This window comes from Spermophilus citellus (assembly GCF_964194105.1).
Source record: "Spermophilus citellus genome assembly, chromosome: 7".
Taxonomy (NCBI): Eukaryota; Metazoa; Chordata; class Mammalia; order Rodentia; family Sciuridae; genus Spermophilus; species Spermophilus citellus.
In genome coordinates, this window is record NC_138188.1 from 53,853,823 (window position 1) to 53,873,711 (window position 19,889).

Genomic DNA, 19,889 nt, shown 5'->3' on the forward strand with positions numbered 1-19,889 from the left:
AGCCCTCTTCCCTCACTGGGCGGAAGCGTGTTCAGAAAAGGACTGCTCCTCAAAGACCATGCGTGAGGATCCCACATAGCCGACAGCTCTGCAGCTACGTCTACACAGACAGGTACAAATGTGCAGGGAACACAGTGGGACTCAGCAGAGACAGAGAGCAGAACGATTCATGTCAATCCGCCAAGTAAAATGCAGCACACATATGGGAGAGAGCCACTATTCAGCCATAACAAGGAATGACACTGATGGCACATGCCACAACACCACTGAACCAAGCTGGCTCTCAGGAACCACACACTGTGTGGCGGGCAATGTCCAAACAAGCCAATCCACAGCCCCAGGAAGGGCCTTAATGACAAGAATAGCCACGGGTGGCTTTTAGCAGTGCTGAAACATTCTAAGATGTGTCTGGTGGTTTCACAACTCTGAGAACACAATTTCTGAATCATATACTTTAAATGGAGTAGCTATAAAGCATGATTTCTATCAATGAAACTGTTATACATATGTATATGTAAATACGAAATGTTTTCTTGAAATGTCTAACCATCAGTAGGAAATCATCTGTATGTCATGAGTAAAGACAGTGCCTCAAAATGATTTCACTAAAAGAAATGGAGACAAGAGCGATGAGAGGCAGGAACACGAGTGGCCTGAGTTACCTGGGAACGTGGGTCAGGGCGAATTGGGCTTTATTGTACACTTCAATGTTTGCATGTTTGAAATGTAACATGACCTGAGGCTCTAAGAGCTCCTCAGTCACACCTAGAGAGAGCTGGAGGAAGCCCCAAATTCCCCATTCAGCTGCTGCTCACTGGGAGAGCGGGAGACCACTGTGCTGACTGGCAACTGGATGAGAACGGCCCCACGGAAATGACGGCCCCAGTGGGACAGGGACCAACAGTCAGCCCACCAGCCAGACGGCCATGTTTTGCTGAATGACCAGTTGGCTAATCTGGGCCTCTGGCTGGACAGCAGGAAATGAGGGAAGGCAGGGTAGGGAGCCTGGGTGGGCTGCTGGTCTTTAGTGGAAAATGCTGCAGAGAACAGGGCGCTGGACTCCTGAGGCTTTGAAGGTCCTGCCCTAAAACAGCCACCTGCATGTCACAGTGTTTAGTGGCAATGAGTGTCGGTGCTGTCTGGCGAGTGACACTGCAGTGCTATGTTTAACTGATCTTATTTACTGGACAAGGACAGCGCACAGCCGAGTACTGCTTCTTCAGGATCAAGAAGACAGCGCAGGACTAGAGACCGGCAGACACCCCACAGAAGCAACAAGTGCCAAACACCTGCTGGGATGAGGGTTACAGGGAGGACAGGGAGCAGGAGAACGACGGGCAGCACTGGGTGTTGTTCTGGCTGCAGACAGAGAGGAGTGGGAGCACCGGGGCAGGCATCCTAGCCACATCCCAAAGAAGGTGCAGCAGGAGGAGCAGAGGGAAGAGCAGCAGGGCCTCCCAGGCATCGCAGAGGGCAGGAAAGCCCAGGAGTGTTGCCCGAGGCCAGCAGTCCTCAGACGCCAGCGCAGACAGCCACTAGAGGGCACTGGAGAGACACACAGCTCCAAATGACTCTGGCGCTGGAGCCCCATCCAGAAATCTGCGGAGGACTCTGACCCAGGCAGGGCAAGCACACAAGGTGGCCTTTTATCACAAAGGATAAAGCACCACCAAAGGGTTCTGAGCAAAGCAGCAGCAAGTCCAGGTATGCAAATTAAGACTCTCAGGAAGCTGCAGAAACCAACTGAAGGTGGGCCACCATGTCCAGCAAGGAGACTGGAGGAGGGGGCAGGGGAGGGAGACACCCTGTGATGGAGGGCAACGCCCAGCCCTGCAGTGAGACAAAAGCCAGGGACAGGGGCAGCCTCCAGGTGCTGAGCAGCCCTCAGTGGCACCAAATGCCATGTGGAGGGAGGGTTCAGTTTGTTTTCATCAACTTTTTGTTTTAATGAAACTGTATTTTGAGCTCCTTGTAGATTCCCCTGTAGTCATGAGGGGGGAAGCATACCTGCCCTTCACCTAGTCTTCCCAAAAGGTAGCATCTTGTAATGCTCCACAGAGTGTCACAATCAGAATACAGACATCAACACAGTCCCCAGTCTTAACCTTTTTCAGGGTTCTCCATTTTGAATACACTAAATTCTAAAAGTTGGAGATATTCAAAGGCAGGTGGATACACAGGTCCGGACATGTGAAGACAAGAATGTGGGGACATTACCTATGTGGGACACAATGCTTCCTAGAACACACAGTGAGAACAGAGGTTCTACAATCTAGCAGACACAGCCCGGACGGGGCCCGGTACTGTGTGGAGAGCCAGTATTGGCCAGCACTCCTAGGCACCGGCCCTCTCTGGCTGGGGCATGCTACCTCACTGAAGCTGACGCAGGCCACCAGTCCAGGAGGCACCAGCCCACTCCTTCCTAGCTCCAGGTCCCTGGCAGCTCTGGGGCCTGGAGCAAGACACTCAGCACCCAGAGCCTGTTTGTACCTGGGAGGAGCTGGGTGTGGAGGGAGACGGTCACTCCTCTGCGAGCCAAGGCAGACAAGGGAAGCTGCTTCAGAGGCAAAGGTGGAACCAAAGGGACCACACACCCCCAGGAAACAGGACCATCCCCAGGCAATGCACTAGCTGCACAGCCGTGGGACACACTTGCTGCTCCAAGATTTCAGGGACAGAAAACGGGAGCCCAAGGCCCTGCGAGGTGGAGAAGAAGGTACAAGCGAGGCCAGAAGGCACTGTGTCTCCTCCCTGGGGCCGTGAGTGGCATCTGACATGGGAACAGCACTGGACACCCTACATGCATGTTCCCTGTTGCTGTCAGCCCCCAGCTCTGGCTCCTGTTAGAATGCAGACGTGCTCACACTACACGGAGCGTGCTTTCTCCATGTGCCCATTGTCCCTATCACACCCAACACACACCAAACCAAGGCATGTGGCAACCACACTCCTACTTTAGCCCCCCAAACAAGAATTTCTTGTTCAACACACAGTCATCACCCCAGTCCTCTCCACGCCTACAGCCTCAGGGTCTCCTTCTAGCCAAGGGACCCACACTGAACTCTGCCACAGCAGGCTCAGCTCCTGGTGGCAACCTGCTGGAAAGGGATGTTATGGTCACCACAAGTTTCCTCCAATTCAACCTTTTCGAACTTCTGCAGCTACTGAGCAGCAGCCCTGGCCATGCTAAGCTAGCACAGAACTGGGGCAGTCCTTCCACAAGGTACACTGGTGCCATCAATTAACCCCTAAGGACCTGCCCCTCCCCCCAGATGGAACTCAAGATTTCCCAGGAGGGGAGGACAACAGACCTGGCCACTCGCCCACCTCTCTGCACTCCTCAACAGGCTTGGGGGACACGACGGTGCTCTAGATGGGAGAAGAGGGGCCTCCAAGGAGGGTAAGGCCCTCCAGGGAAGGAGAGGAGGTGGAGCAGTACTGGTGACAGACATCTGCACCTGCTCCTTGACGGCTCCCCGGGAGGCACTGCAGCCACCAGAACCCCCCACCTTGTCCCTCCCCCAACTTCTGCCACAGAGCTTAGTGTGGGGGACCCCAAAAACTTCCACTTTGCACTGCAACGTATTTCAACATCAGCCGTGGTTTAGGTGTCAGGAGAGCAGCATTGTCCTCGTGCCCAGGTCCTGCGTGCGGGTGCGGCCAAGTGTCTGCTTCTGAACGACCTTCAGCCAGCCACCAGCACTTCATAAGGACACAAAGTCGACAAACGTCCTAGTGCCAGGTGACCATGCAAATGACTCTGGACCAAAACGCTCTAAAACACAAAAAACTTGTGCATTGGCAGACCAGCAGGCCAGTCCATCCCAGCCCCACCCAAGAACCCACCCCATCCTGGTTTCTGGAGGCCTGTCACTGATGCACAGTATGGTCACTTAAGCAAACCTTGCTCTTGAGCTGTGTTACACTCAGAGACAGCCCGGTAACTCACGGATTCTTAGCTGAATAGAGTCCACATATTCCTTGACTCCAAAATAACAGCATTGAAAAGAACCCTAGAGCCACTTTATTCCAGAGAATTCACCCAGAAGATTGGAGACACTTGGTCTGAAATGATTCTAAAACTTAAGCCGACTGGATCTAAGATGGCCAGAGTGACCAGCAGGCCAGTGCAGCTACACTGTGCCCCACCTACATGGTATATGACACCCCCAGCACCATGACAGTTGACCACTGCCATGACAACAGCCAAAAGAATCACAAAAGAGGCAAACGGAGGTGGTGCCCAAATTCCTAGAAAACCTCTGCCCACTCTCAAGAAGGAGGCCAAGGCCCTCCCTGTCCCTTGTTTCTTCTGCCCTCCCCCCCGTAGCCTCCTGGACCTCGCAGGGCGGGCAGCCCATCTGTGAGCTTCCCTCCCACTTCTCCCATTCGTGGCCAAGAATCAAAGTCCCCTTCGCTGCTCGGTCAATGTCTGGGCTGGTTACTGGCTCCTGATTCCAATGGGGAAAAGGACCCACGCCATCACACGGTGCACGAGAGCCCAGAGCTGGAGTCAACATCCATGGTCCTGGAACATGGTGACAGCAAGAGGAGAATGTCACATCTTTACTTTGGAAAAGCTGGAGTCCGTTTCCACAGGGCAATGATGAGGCATACGGACTTATAATGCAGCACAGGAAGCCCGGCTAGAATTTGTACGTTTCTGTAATGGGACAGGGAGTCCACGGGAGGAGCACGAAGCACCCCGCCCGCAGGGCCAAAAGGTGAGAAGTACTCAAAGCCCCCACGGAGGCGGGCGGGCAGGCAAAGGGACACAGGCCAACTGAAGAGCTCTGCCTAGACAAAGCTGGAGGCACTGGTCAACAGAATAATGCAGACGTACAGCCCAGAGCACAAAATGAATTTCTGAGTCCAAGGAAACATGATACTCAAGGCACGAGTGTGCAGCAGGCAGGGCTCAGGCACACAGGCCAACCTCCTAGCAGGGAACTCCATGTGCCTCCCCAGACACTCTGAGCTCAAGAACTCCTGAAGCTAAGCAGGGAATGCCCACATCCTCCCAAAGAGGCCTGTGGGAAGAGCCTGGGCGAAGAACCTCACGCCCTGGCTGGCTGGTGGAGTCAACATCCATGGTCCTGGGACATGGTGACAGCAAGAGGAGAATGTCACTGACTTCTGCAGTCTTTCTCCAACAACAACCCCACCATAAGGAAAACAGGAGACACACTCCAACCGAGGACACCCTACACTGTGGCCAAGGGGACTCCTTAAAACCATCAAAGTCATCAAAACAGAGGACCCCCCCTCAGCTGCCACCAAGAGAAGTTTCAGGAGATGTGACAGCTAACTGTAATGTGCTGTCCTGGAGGGGACCCGGGAAGAGGGAAGAGTCACTGGGTAAAAACAAGGAAATATGCACAGAGAAGGCCAATCTCAGTAGTGTCCACGTCAGCTCACTGACCATGCAGGAGGGAGAGGAAACAGCGTAGCTCAGTACCACATTCCCAAGTACTGTGTACTTCTAGAATCTTTTTAAATGGTTTCTGATTGTTTTCCAACATGCTTACCCTTTACCACGCAATCCTGCCTTGAGGAATCTACCCTAAAAGCACACCTTGACAAATACAGAGCATCACATACACAATGTCACATACTGGAATTATGCCAATGACAGCAAGAAGACTAAGTACAAATGTCCGCTAACAGGGAAATGGCCAAATAAGACAAGGTGCGGCCCTGGTGGAGGACCAGGAAGCCACGAGGATGTGGAGGAGTCTCCAGGATGTTGCCGGGCAAGGCACCAGGACGTACCACTACCATGCTGGCTCCCATGCAGGGAGGAAGGGAAGCAAGACACATGCATTGCACACTTTTGCAAAAATAAAACCCCTCAGGCTAAACTAACAGCTAATCAGAAATGATCACGGGAGGGTGGAGTGAAGAGTGATGTGGAGGGGTGGAGGAAGGGCCCCAGGACACACCTTCAAAAGAGCGATGCTTCGACACACCAAGGTTTATGTGTCCGAGACATGAGGCTATGTTGAAAAAGTCAGTAAAACCTAAAATGAAAAACAAACAGAAGCAGTGCCTCCAACCACAGAATGAGTGTACTGCTGGGATTCATCCCGAAGTTAAAAAGGAATACAGAGAAATGGAATCCTAGAAACCTCTGAAATATCAGGATGCACTTCTGAAACCAGTGTGTGTGTAAGCAGGGTGAGTCACCTTGCTTGTGCTACTGGACATCATGCCATCCTCCAGGTAGTAGAAATAAAACAAGCATAAAATCAAGGGCATTAATAAAAACATCCTTAAAGATAAATGGAAATGTTAAGTGGGAATAAGAATACAAATTCTTATTCACACTCACATACATTCATCAGCGGGTTCGCCCACGGACAGGGCTCAGACACCATGACATCGCAGGAGCAGTGAGCACCTTCAGCACCTAGATGCGGCTTCTGTGAATAGAAAGCATCAGTTTCCTATTAAAAAAAAAAAAAGGCTGATTGCAGAGCAGAGGCAGAAACTTACACAGTGAGCCCAGGGCAGCTTTCTGTGCCAAAAGCCAACGAGATGCCCTAAGACAAATACTGTCATGCCCAAGGACCCCAAAAAAGCTAAAGGGCCTCCCATCGGCTAACTCTGGGACAACCAGAACAACAAAATGAACACCAAGTGTCCCTGGCTATAAAATCCAGGAGGCATGCGATTCCATGAGCACGTACAATGTCCAAATGCACATTTTTAAAAAAGAAGAAAAAACATTCTTCACCAATGGAGGTGCAAATACAGCAGGTCTTACTCCAATGGAAATCAAAGCAAAAGAATTAGATTCATTCTACTTTTTTTTTTTAAGAGAAAATAATATTTTACCACAGTTGATGAGAAAAAGTCCTTTTATACTGAAGAATGCCAATATCTTGCCACTCCCAAGAAATAACTATTTCAGGATGGTTCATTAATGGATACTAAGAGTTTTAGGGGGAAGATTCTGGGGAAGAGACACTGGCTATGTGGTCAAAGCCCTAACCCTAACCCTAACCCTGCAGATGCCAGAGTCTCGCCCTGCAGCCCAGTTCCTTCTAGTGAAGAATGGCTTTGACCACATAGCCAGTGTCACCTCATCTAAAGGCCTATTTTCATGCGTAAGCAAAGTATAAATTCAAATTAAGGTCGTTTAAGCTCTTCTCATTTTCAGGGTTCTTTCCATAGTAAACAAGGCTGATACCTCCTTTCTAGGAGAAAGGAGAGCTAAGGAATATTGTGAAAACGTGCAGCCAGTCTTGACTTGAAGCTCATCCCTGGAATTAAAAGTTAGCAGGCAACGTCTTCAAGGACCCGAACCAAGAGTGAGCTGCTTGGCTCAGATAAGAAGCCAGACTGTCAGCTCTGATGTGAGCAGAGCTCATTTTTGCAGGCCAAATGGCTCAGTGAATATGTCACAAATTAATTACTCACTATGAGAAAAGGGCGGCTGCTTCTTCTTTGTATTTGGGGCGATAAGGACAGTTCCAGGAGTGGAGTTGACCGAGGGAAGTCTCTCATCTGACTCTGGTATGGTTCCCATAGACCCTCAGGTGGCACAGAGGAGGCAAAGGGCAAACAGAAGTGCCCAGGGTAGTGCCACCAACAGGCATCCAGAGCAGCCTCTGACCCACGTTCCTTGACAAAGACCTCAGGCCTAGGCCAGGCCGGGCCGCCGTCCCCCCTGCCCACACCCAGCACCCCCAGCTAGCCGTCCCGTCTCTGCCTCAGATTTCACAGCAGCCTGATCTTGGCCCTGCTCTTAGTATCCCTCAGAGCAGAGTGAGAAGGACATTCGTGACTCCTCCGTCGCTGCCTCCACCACCAATATCCCCCAGCCTCCTGTTTGCCTCCAGGAGCCCACAGCCAAGCTTGAAGGTAGACCAGGAGACTCGGGTGCCTCCCACACAAATGGACACCGCATCTATATGCAGGGCTGTTGTGATGACGACCGAGGACGCCTGTCGTCTGGCTGGCAACAGCAGCAGCCCTGGTAGCAGATGGGGCACACCAAGGGCCTGCACCCGCTGCATGCCCAGCATGTCCAGACACCATGACATCCCAGGAGCAGCGAGCACCTTCGGGACCTAGATGTCGCTTCTTTGAATAGAAAGCAGCAGTGGCCTCAGGGGTCCTGCCAACCACCCTGTTTCACAGACGGGAGGCTGAGGGAAAGGCTACAACAGTAACTACAATAGGGGACCCTTCAGGGCCACCTGCCACCAGAGAGGCCAGCAGGCCCCGCACCCTACCCTGCAACTGGCCAGGCAAAGGTGACCCTAGCCACTAGCCAAGCCCAGCATGTGGTGGCCTGCCTCTCTGCAGACACCACCTTATGTCAGAGTGCCCGCCCCACCCAGGGAAGCCTCCATTCAGAACCGAACTGCCAAGTCACTTTCTCTACGACCCTCCCTGGAGGCACCAAGTTCCCACAGGGCACTCCACCACCACTAGCTGCTCCCTCTCTGAAGTTCAGACTGTCTGAACAATGATGACAGACACTGTCTATCCACCCCTCCACTGGGACCGCCTGGAGGGCAGCATCCACATTCTCCCTCTTGCACCCAACACATGCTTCGGAGCCCACGCCAAACACTTGAGCTGAGGGGTTTGGCACACCTGCACACCACGCTCCTCACCCCTAAAGACCCCTCTCAGAGTGTGTGAATGATCAGAAAACAGAACACACAGCACCAGGGGACCTCCACAACAAGACGGGGCCCGTGGCGTCACTGTGCACCAGACACCACAGCGACCCCCACAGAAAGCCCAGAGGCCAGCAGGGCTGGTGAGGCACTGACCACTCACATGGGCCACAAGGGCCAGGGGACAATGCACAATCAGGAGGAAAGTTTCCTCAGCAAACCCAAACCCCCTCCCTAGCACACCTTTGGAGGTGTCTCCATCTGGGGATGTGAAGAGTCGGAAGGCTGCAAGCCTGCTGACCACAGGCCAGGGCTCTGTGGGAACAGTGACGACACTGTAGCTCTGTGGGACTGTCAGAACAGGTGAATCACAGACAGGGAGCTGGGTTCTGTCCTGGTGGGTAAAGGGCACTGCCCACTCTGTTCAAAGACTCCTCTTAATAACTCAAGGTGAGTTCCAGCTGTTCGTTCTCCAGTATTAACTGTTCTCTGATGAGTTCAAACATTTAAGACAACAAAACTTTCTTATTACCTTAAAAACAAAGCTCGGTTCACCTGTAAGTGTGCTTCTGGGGTGCTCCACTTTGAACACGTCCCAAATGCTGCGTCACCTACAACCTTATCTTTATTTTTTAGGTCTCTTGAGGAATAAGAATTACAAACTCTTCCTTCCTAATTCATCTGCACTTCAGATCTCTGTCCTAACCTGCTCCAACTTGTTCAAGACAATATTTCACAAGCCTCCCCCTTGAACAACTCAGGAGGCATCACCCACAGGCTGGAGGCCCCGGCCCGCCCCTCCCCCCTGCACTTTGCACACACACTGTACTGGGCACACTTTTGCTGGCTGTGTGCTCCCCAGGGCAGCAAGCCATTCAATTTACCTTTTAGATCTGTGCCTCTGGGCACCATGACAGTGAGGGTCCACGGGTCGCCTCCTTGTGGCTGCTGGCCCACTTAACTTTAGAAAAAAATCCCTTCAATAAAATCAAACAGCAGTGTTTTATAGCTCTGTTCCAAAACTGAATGTGGGAAATGAAAATAAAACATATGTTTCTATTACAAAGGAATAAAAGCCATTGCTACTGAAAACAACTTCACACACCCCAAGAACAATCAAGACAACGGAAGCCATAAAACTAGCACTAGCAAAGGGTGACACTTGATAGTCAATCTTGCCCCAAATGTGCTGAATTTACCTCTTCTCTGTCAAAGCCAGAGCACAGAACCTATTACTGCAAGTTAATCTTCTGAAGTGGATGCGATTTAATCCAATTCAACACATCTATATGTGTGTACTTGCCTGGCTGTGTCGCTGGCTTAGAGTGTGAGCTGGCTGCATTAAGACTGTGTCTACGCGGCCAAATGCTTCCAAATGTACTGTACAATTTGCTTACAGAAGCTGGAGGTGCAGAGACAAAGCGAGCACGAGAGGCAGCACAGGGCAGAGCACAGATCAGACTCCTGAAAACAACGTCATTCCATACAGTATCTATGGCCCACTACCCTTCCGTGTCCAAGAATACCTGAGAATGTGGAGAGGTGCATTTACACACTTCAATCGCTCCCTAACCCCAAAGACCAAATGGTGGCTTTGCGGTGGGGCAAGCTGGCAGATGCCCCCGACCCCAGCCCAGGACCATACACACCTGTGGTGTTCCACCTGAAGGGAACACTCTGGATCCAATGATGAGGCATCAGAGAAAGGGACCTTCTCAAAACAACAGGTAGGTCCCCCGCACGCACAGCCAGGCCAGGAGAAGGAAAGGGGGATGCCTCATTCCAGGTTAAGGACAACTAAAGGACCTGCCACAGCAACAAGGACTGTGGACGAGGTCCATGTCTAGCGAGGCTGAGAACAACCCAGTCGACCCGCCACCGAGCAGCAGAGCTGGACTGTGCAGAGCCTAGCCCAGAGCTTGTTCTGAGCTGCTGGACCTCCGGGCTTAGAGGCAAACGCCTAACAGCCACACATCGTAAAAATAGCTTCATTTTTTGTCTTAAGCATTTTTTCAACTAAAGCTTATATACTCCATTGTGAGAAATAGCAGAGTTGGTACTTAATCTTCATGGATTTGCCATTTAACAGTTTTAAGTACACAATAATACATACTAATAATTAATGATTAATAATTTGGAAATAAAATGATAATTAAAGATTCATGAACTGAAAAACTTTGCAAAGAAACTGCGTCAAAATATAAAACTAGCTGGGTGTGGTGGCACATGGCTGTAAACCCAGTGGCCCTCGAAGCTGAGGCAGGAGGATCGTGAGTTCAAAGCCAGCCTCAGTAAAAGTAAGGCACTAAGCAACTCAGTGAGACCCTGTCTCTAAATAAAATATAAATAGGGCTGGGATGTGTCTCAGTGGTTAAGAGCGCTGAGTTCAATCCCTGGTACCCAAAATAAAAAAACAAATGAACAGAACCATATGTGTTATGTTACTTATGAAGGAAGAAAAAGCACAGCTAGTGAGTAAACTGCATCAACCATCCATTGTAGGTGGGCAAACGAGGAACATTCTAGCTTTGTATTGGAGAGAATATAATCTGCCTAAAAGCCTCTGGTGGCAGTGGAAGGGAATTAACAGTGAAACCAGTGAATTCAACAAGGAGTCAGGTGTTCTCAATGAAACACCCGAGCTTGGCCTGCTTCTGCCTGGGCCATACACTGGTACCAGGAATCCAGGCGAACTCTGCAAACAAGGAGGCCCAGCAACTGTTCATTTCTCCTAAACTGCCGTGAGTTTCAGCTGGAAGAAGCACCCCTACGTTCCTTTTCCACCCCTATGCATCAGCTATAAGATGAAACCAATCATCAGAGAAAAAACGCGGAGACATAATGAAGTGAGAGCTTGGGGAGGGCGGGGGGGGGGGGGGGGGGGAGGGGGGGGGTAGCGCGCACACGCACACGCACATGCAAAAACACAGCAACTCTCCACTGCAGCTACCGATGCTCAAAGTTTCAAAGACTACGAACTGAAGTAAGTTCAATACACACATGCTCAAAATTATATCCCAAACACAAACACACACTTCCAGTCTAATTACTCATGTTTTAGAAATACTGAGCCTCTTCTGAATGCCAGAGATCAATACGGTCCTAGGAGACCAACACAGCACAGATCCACAGATCCAGCGCTGAATAAATTTTCCAAAGTTTCAGCCTTCTTTTGGTTGCGATTAGATAGGTCCAGATGACCCATCAATTAACATGAGATGTGATAAATCAGATGGTATCAAGAACTGTGAAGAAAAATGAAGCAGGACCAGAACAGAGAATGACAGGGAGATGAAGTCTCGACTGAAGTGGTCTCAGACGGCTTCTCCTAGGAAAAGCCATCTGGGCAAAGACCACATGGAGCCAAAAACTGGGCCACGTGGTCATTTACAGATGCGTGGAGAACTGCATCCCCGGCCTGGTCAAGTCCTGCAGTCAGAACATGCCTGCAGGCTGCTAACGGCTGCGAGAGGTGCCCAAGTAGACGGGGCCAAGAGAGGACTCAGGGCACGGGTGCCATGCTTCCTGTCCTGGTCAGCATCACTGGCTACCAGGTAGAAGGGTGGCACTAGAGAAGCAAGAATAGAGCCAAGAGTAGCCATGGGGCCTTATAATAGCACAGGCCAAAACTGTTAGCAATCTGGTCAGAGTGATCTCAGTGGACATCAAGGAGGACATGTTAGATTCTGGCCTTATTTTGAAAATACAGCCGATGGCACTGCTGAAGGACTGAATGCAGGGTTTTGAGCAAAAAATAAGAAACGAGGCCTCCACGTTCTTCACCTGATGACTGCTCGTGACATTCACCGAAAGAATAAGAGTAGGGATGATGCTGAATCAGGAGACTCTGTTTGGCTAAACCATAGATTTCAGGAGCCTAGTAGTCATCAAAAAGGAGGTGGACAGCAAGCAGCCGCATGCCCAGGCCTGGGGAGGAGTGTTAGTGAACCTGACAGAGACACAGGCAAGACACAAGAGGAACCGAAAGAAAGAGAAAGAAAGAGAAAGAAAGAGAGAGAGAGAGAGAGAGAGAGAGAGTGTGTTTTGAAGACTGAACACAGGACACACCAAGAATAAGATGGGGAAGAGTAACACAAAGGGAAATCTGTTTTGTTCCCCCCACCAATAAAATAATAAGCCCAAGGGGAAGGGGGTTAGCCCAGAGCACTGTAGAGAAAACACCGAGGTGGCCACTTCTAACTGGAATTATTTCCTCCCGGATTTTTTGCTAGACATTTACATTCTTTGTTAAAACCCAGGTCACTGTTGCTTGCTTGTTTTAACACAAGATAATGCTGACCTGTCAGGATGACAGTCACAGAATTCAGACCACATTTGTTTCTGTGTTCTGACTTGTAATGTCCGTCTCCGTGCTGTCAGAACAAGCTCCACTCGGTGGCTCATCTGCCCGCCAACACCGCGCCCAACACTGTACCCCAGCCCCTCTAGGGCTATGTGGGCACTTTACCTAGATTTCTCTTGGCACCTTTCTAAACCGGACTCCCCTCTTTTACAAAGCAACACCTCAAGGGTCTAGCTAAGTCACCAATGCAGTGAAGGCTCCGACTGAAAGTGGCCTCCCTTCAGCTTTACAGCTCCCACTCATCGGGGCCAGCGGGACCCTGGATGCTGGGGAGGTGGTAGTGGGTAGACCAGCAAGGCCTTTAGATGCTTTACATCCTACAGTGTGTCCTGGGGGAAGACTTTAAAGATAAAATTTCAGATGATGAATAGTCATGGGAATAACACAACCAGGAGGAGGAGAGAAGGGAGAGGGAAGCCTTGAGACTTGGCCTCAGGGCAGGGAAAGAGGTGTGCACACGCCCTAGGGAAGGGCAGCCAGGCAGGAGAAACAGTCACAGCAGGACAGCAGGATGCGGGCAGGCAGGCAGGGGCAGCATGGCTGTCCAAGCAGTACAGGAGGGCCAGCCTTAGGCGACCTCATGGGCCACAGTGACGGATCTCCAATGATTTCCAGCTGTAAGACGTCACCTTTAAGTCACATGAAGAAGCACAACACAATCTGATGTGGAATCACAGACACTATGGCAGTTATTGAGAGACTAGCAGGAGATGAGTTTGGAGGTTGGAATGTTCCCAGCCCAGAGCTGACAGTGGCTTGAGTCAGCATTTCAGCAGCAATGGTGCTGAGGGTCCAGGCATAGGATGTTCTGTAGGTGACAGTGACAGCACTTGCTTGTGGTCCTCAATGAACAAGACCCAGCACAGGTGACTTCCAACCACACCAGGGCCCTACCCGGTATTCATCTACTGGGCTGTGCCTGATGGGGCATGCACAGGTACCTGCAGAACCCACAGAGAAACATAAGACAGCTCACAGTCTCACTTACCCAAATTGGGGTCAGTGGCCTGACGTTTCTTGATTTTAGCTTCAGAAATGGCAGAATAATAGGCACAAGTCATCTTGATCAGCCAGGTCGCTCGAACCATTGGTACTGAATATTTAGCTAAATACGCAAAAACATCCTCCTTTTTACTAAGGATGGGAACCTAAAAAGAAATAACATAGTTATGACAATAACAAACTGTACCATTAATCGACATACTTACAGAGGGGCTGGGAGTTACCTACTGCTGTAAGAGCATTTCTGATGAATTTTTAAATGGTGTATTCAATTTTTTAAAAAGGAACATTTTAAGCCAATTTTCATTAAGAAAAAAATCAAAACCGTTTAGTACAATGGCAAAATAGTTCCATTTGTTGTGCTTTCTTGTTTACAAAACAAATTATCCTAAAACTTTCAGATGCTGAAGCTATTCATCATAGTAGGAAAAAATAATTCCATGACGTTCTTCCCAAAAAATTTTCACAAAATTGGAAGGGACAGACCACGTGTAAAGTTATCCCCACTCTGTTTTTTGTCCAGGAACACTTTTTTATATAAAGCTTTCTAACTGCAACATTTTATAAGAGTAACAATTTCCAGAAAGTGTCTAAAAATGTCTTTAGTCCAATATTTAAAAGAGAGGCTAAGATGATGGATCAGTAAATCTGCTGATGAACACTGGGCTAGAAATAGCTGGGTAATTAATTCAGTGCTTGGAAGTGGGCACTTGAGGCAGTTAATGATTTCTCGCACACCACAGAGGTACTGTTTAGCAGATTAGTATCCTGATGAAGCATTGAATGGTTGGAAAGAGTTAATTCATTCTCCTAGAGTACCTCATAAATACCAAGGAATTGCCTATTTACCTACATAATCTACTCCTCTGGTGAACAGAGAGAACAGGGGACAGAGTGCATCAGCCAGCCGTCATGCTTGGGTCAGTGAGGCCCAAGGGTGCACAGCCCCAGCAGGCATGGACAGGCCACCTCATCTCCCTCCCTGGGCCCCGCCTGCTGGGCTGAGCTCCTCCCTCAGACTCCTCCCTGCCAATCTCTAAAAGCCCCAAACCTATTCCCTCCGATGCCTTGCCCTTCCAAAGATTTCCCCATGCCAGCCAAGGTGTTCTCGGGCAGTGCACTTGCCCCTGACCTCAGGGGATCCTGGACACCACAACCACAGATACCAAGAGTCTTGATCTCTCTGCCCCAAAATCTCACTTGAATTTATGCTGAAAAGCAAGGCTTGGACCAGCCCACAGCACAACCTGCTGCTCCTGGTCTACCAAACACACAGCAGGCAGAGGGTTTTCTGCATCCTATGCTATAAACCTGACCCTTCACACAGTTCCCAGGAAGTGAGAGTCTAGAACAAAAGATGAGTATTTTTCATACATGGCCCTGGAAACACAATGACCATGTCACCTGATCTCACTAAAGACAATCCGGCTGTTCTGGTTCTGGAGGGAGAGCCACCCAGGCTGCACGACGGGCCCGGGGCATCCAGCCCTGGATTTCATGGGCCACTGCAGAGACTTGTGATCACAGAGAGATGCTGCCCTGGCACTGACTTCAGAACACAACCCATGACGGGCACGCAGATGCACACACACCATGCACAGGAACACGGAAGGCTGGTGGGCCAAAGCTGCAAGCCCTCCTCCCTGCAGACCACAGCGAGGCATCGCAATGAGACACTTCCTCAGCTTACATGGCATTTCTGTCATGGAGCACAAGGCTTTGGTTTAGTGGCCACAATGTAAGTCAGGGACCAGAAAAGCACAGTCCCAGTCCCGAATGCCTGCTTTTCACCAGAGCACATGGGCGGTGCCAGCAGCCCGGGCACCTAGCTGTGCCGGTAGGGATACAGCACTCGGATGCCAAAAGTCGCAAGACCAGGGCCTGCAACAGACAAATACAGAGAAAGCCCTCCACCAGCACCATCCTCCTCGATGCCTACAGGATTCCTACTGAACCCCAACTGTTAGGAAGGAAAAAATAAAACACTTAAACACCTGAAATGTTTCGATGACACTGCAAACAAAACTGAGCCGTGGATCTCACATGAGCATACAAGGCAGACTCCAGATCACTGCCAGGGCCGGCAGAACCCTAAGAACCGCTGCCCTTGGATCTGGGCGTCAGCATTCAGAAGAGCATGCATGAAGGAAGCTGTTTAATTAATGAAGAAGCCACGGCCAGGCCAACTCTGGAGGGAAACGTGTTTAGGCTGTGACTTCCCTACAGTGATGGATTCTGTGTTTTCCATAGAGAAACCCCCAGAATTTAGCTTGCTAGCTGAATCTGAAAACCCCTGAACCACAGTGTGGTCCTTAAACTGAGCTGGAGCTGCATCAAGATGGACAAGAAATACAGACATCTGGTGCGAGCTCCTTCGGTCCTACAGTGCTGTCCTCCGGCCTCCTCAAACCTGGATGCTCACCCACACCAGCATCCCCCAGTGGCTAAGTGGGATGGAGGCAAAGCAGACCCACAGACCCCAGGCATGGGGTCCCTTGACATGAACAGGGGAGAATCAGAGACCAGGGAGCTGTTCTGGCCCTGGAAGAAGGTCCCGGCGGCAGGAAGCTCCATTCCTGAATCAAACACCCACTGTGATTAAAGGAAAAGCCCTTCACGGCTTCTCTGTGGCTGGACACTGCAAGTACTGTGGAGCTTTCAGAGTGATAAAAGACTGGCCCAGAGTTATGACCACCCCTACAGGAGCCTGAACCTGGATAAGGTGCCCAGGATCTGGGCAGGTAAATCAAGGTTTGGGGCCTGAAGCCATTGCAAAGGTAAATAAATACCAAAAGTGAAGGAGGTCCTTGGAGGTTCCACTAGGAGGAACACACAGAGAATGGATCCTTCAGCCACCTTGGGAAGAGGACATGCTGGAAAGGGGAAGGACTCCCAAAAGGCTGGGAAACAAACGTGCTTCAAGGTACGCTGGATGGTTTTAAAAAGAAAACAGGCACGTTTGCGAAGAATGAGCGTCAGGGCTTACCTGAGGGACACCTGACTTGGCCAGAGGCAGCTCCTAATGAAGAGAGAAGAACAGTGACTAACACACTGCACCAGAGCTGTCTCCCTCCTGAAGGATCAGCGAGCATGTCCTGCACCCCAAAAGCAAGGGCAGCAGTTCCACATCAGTATTCGCTTTGGGGAAGCATCCGAAACCTGCACTCACAAGCTCACGGCAAGGGAAAACCTAAGGAGGCCAGCTAGCAACACGGAGAAGGTGAGCTGCTCACACCCTTCATCGGCTCCCAGAGGAACCCCTTCTGAGGCTTCCCACTAGCAATCCACAGGCCTCGGAGGAGTACTACCGAGTGGCTCAGCCGGCTGAGACAGCAGCACTATCTTCCAAGAGTTGCTTTTCAGAAAACTCACAAGTGCACAAAGGAGCTCTCCACACCCTGGTCCTGTGCCAGGTGGACATGAACACATGATTCTACAAACAGAAGACGGTGGCCTGAAACCAGAGGGCTTCAGGAAGGGGAGAACCAACCAATGGCCTTGTTCCAAAGCTGTCCAGGGAGTCAGATCAAGACTGCAAGGGAGATCTCCAACTTCTTTTCTAAATTGCAAAGGATGTTTCTGTATTATTTGGACTATAAGATTACGGAATCCATGCATCCATTCCCCACTTGAAATTGATCAAAGGCAAAAGATTTTAAAGAGCCTCCCCTCCCCCTGCCAAAAAAAAAAAAAAAAAAAAACTCGGAAGCTATAAATAAACCTGCCCGTTTTGTTCAAAAACTTTTTCAAAAAACAAGCACACATACAATTATAATCTCTCTCACACTGGGTAGGACAGACACTTGGCTTGAAGCATTTGCATAGGTATTTTTAACGATGAGGCAATAACTTCAAAGCAAGGATCTTTCTATCGAATCCTGAACTTTTTGACCCAAGGAAACTAAAAATACAATAGAAAAAAAGGAGAAGCATCATTGCCTATTCTTGGTTTAGAAATCTTGTCAACCTCAAGTCCACATAAACTGCTCGCTGTGTGGAGGGTGTGGGTTACAGGTGTCCTAGGCTCCACTTGTGGCAGCACGCCCCTGTGCCATACACCTTCGGCCCAGGCATCAGCTGTGAGGAGTTGGGGAAAAAATATGTACTAGGCATCATCTCAAAAAGCTTCATCTTCACAAGACCATAATTAATCATAACGAGGTTAAGAAATACTTAATACCTTTTTTGCCAAAATAGCAAGTGGTTTATTTCCTGCTAGGTCAGAGAACCAACTATGAATTGCACTCTGAGATCGAGCAGTAACCAGCCAATAATTATCTTTAGCATTAACTTGGGGTTTCTTCTTTCCGGTATCCTGGAAAGTGTTAAGCTTTAGTTTCTCAGCTAATATGCTGCTGAAATAAGCTCCGATCTGTGGAAAGAAGACAAAAGAAGACAGACAATAAAGCAAGGCAGTACATTCTACACATTTTTACCTTTACTGTTTTAATCGAAAATCTTCATATAGCCCATCAGAAAATAAAATGTTGATTTACACCCTTAAAGTCAAGAGTTGTGATTGCCATAAGCTAACTCAATGCAAAAACCCACCCAGCACCTCTGTTCCACAATTAACAAGTAGTCCACAGCAAAAAGAAGAGCCTTCGAAGACCTCTAGAAGGACAAAACGACAGCGTTCTCCACTCCAATGCCTTGGGGCAGGCGGGGTCTCCCTGCGAGGGGAAGAGAGCGAGCCTGGCATTGATTGGTGATCATTCCTTTGCTGGTTTCATGATACATCACATATTTTGTAAAAGGAAATTCTGCTTATACTTGATGATTTAAAAAAAAAAGCTGAAATAAACTTAATTTACTTAAATGCAAATTTGCAAAAAATTTAATTAGGTATTCAACATTTTTGATGGGCCTGTCAATTCCACCAGCATTAGTCCTCAGGGGATGCTAGTGCCACCTGCTCAGGACGTGGCATATGGAGCTTCTGCAAGCTACCTGATCACTTTCCTATTGTCCACACACTAAGGTGGAAAAAGGGACAAGAAGGAAGAGAAGAGAGGAAGGGAATGAGTCCTGTGTGACAACTGGGTGAATTACAGAGAGCTTACTAGAATTTCCAGGAATCCTTTACAAGCATCATATTTCTCCCCCCGAGAATTCTGAAATATGATACAGTTAATAATTCCTAATAAATGTCCCCAATAAAGTTAGCAAACAGTGCAACTACAAGGAAGATAAAATCTCCACCATGGTGACGCATAACAAGCATCACCTCAGAAACATTCATGAGGCAATAAGCAGTCTATCACTGGGGAATCAGCCTTCAGCAACTAGCCAAGTTCACCTACCAGCAGGAAGCGCTGGCACGACATGTTCTGAATGTGAACTGGCCTTCTGCAGTCTTGTGACTAATGTAGTATAAAAAGTCTGTTTTGGTGAGTTGGTGGTAAAAACTAGAATGAGTAGAAAAATAAGTCTGAGCTTTTCTTAAAACAACTTCACTACAGTTGTCCTGTTGTAAGCCAATGTTTGCAGAACTTCCATTGAATACCTTAAGTGCAAAACTGTAGCAGAACCAGTTGTTTGTAAACAAGCCACCAATAGCAGCTTAATATTAAATCTCCCAACTGATATTTAGTCTTTGCACCAAGGGCTCCAAACAATGTGCATTTTAATCCCAAAAAAGGTTTAAAAATTTTAAAAAGTAGTCTAAGCAATCCATTTTTTCAATTAAACCCTTGTCTATGTACTTGACATAGCAATGGAACATGGTGAATGCCTGGTTAATTCCTGCTAAAAATTTTGTAGAGAAATTCATACTCAAACAAAGTCAAAATTGCAAAGTAAGCAAAAAAGAAGAAAATGCACATTAGGTTCCAAAATGATCAAAGCATGATGATAACAATTAATTTCACTGTTACAGCAACATATTGACA

The 19,889-nt window shown here is 49.1% G+C and overlaps 1 protein-coding gene across 1 annotated transcript in view; it reads right to left on the minus strand.

The window, feature by feature from the left end:
- MED12L (mediator complex subunit 12L) overlaps positions 1 to 19,889 on the minus strand; it is a 265,350-nt gene that overhangs the window by 213,654 nt on the left and 31,807 nt on the right. The window contains exons 4-5 of the mRNA XM_081302589.1: positions 18,179 to 18,370; positions 13,985 to 14,144 (exon numbers count right to left, since the gene is read on the minus strand). Of these exons, the coding sequence (XP_081158715.1) occupies positions 13,985 to 14,144; positions 18,179 to 18,370 (352 nt within the window). The remainder of the gene's footprint in view (positions 1 to 13,984; positions 14,145 to 18,178; positions 18,371 to 19,889) is intronic.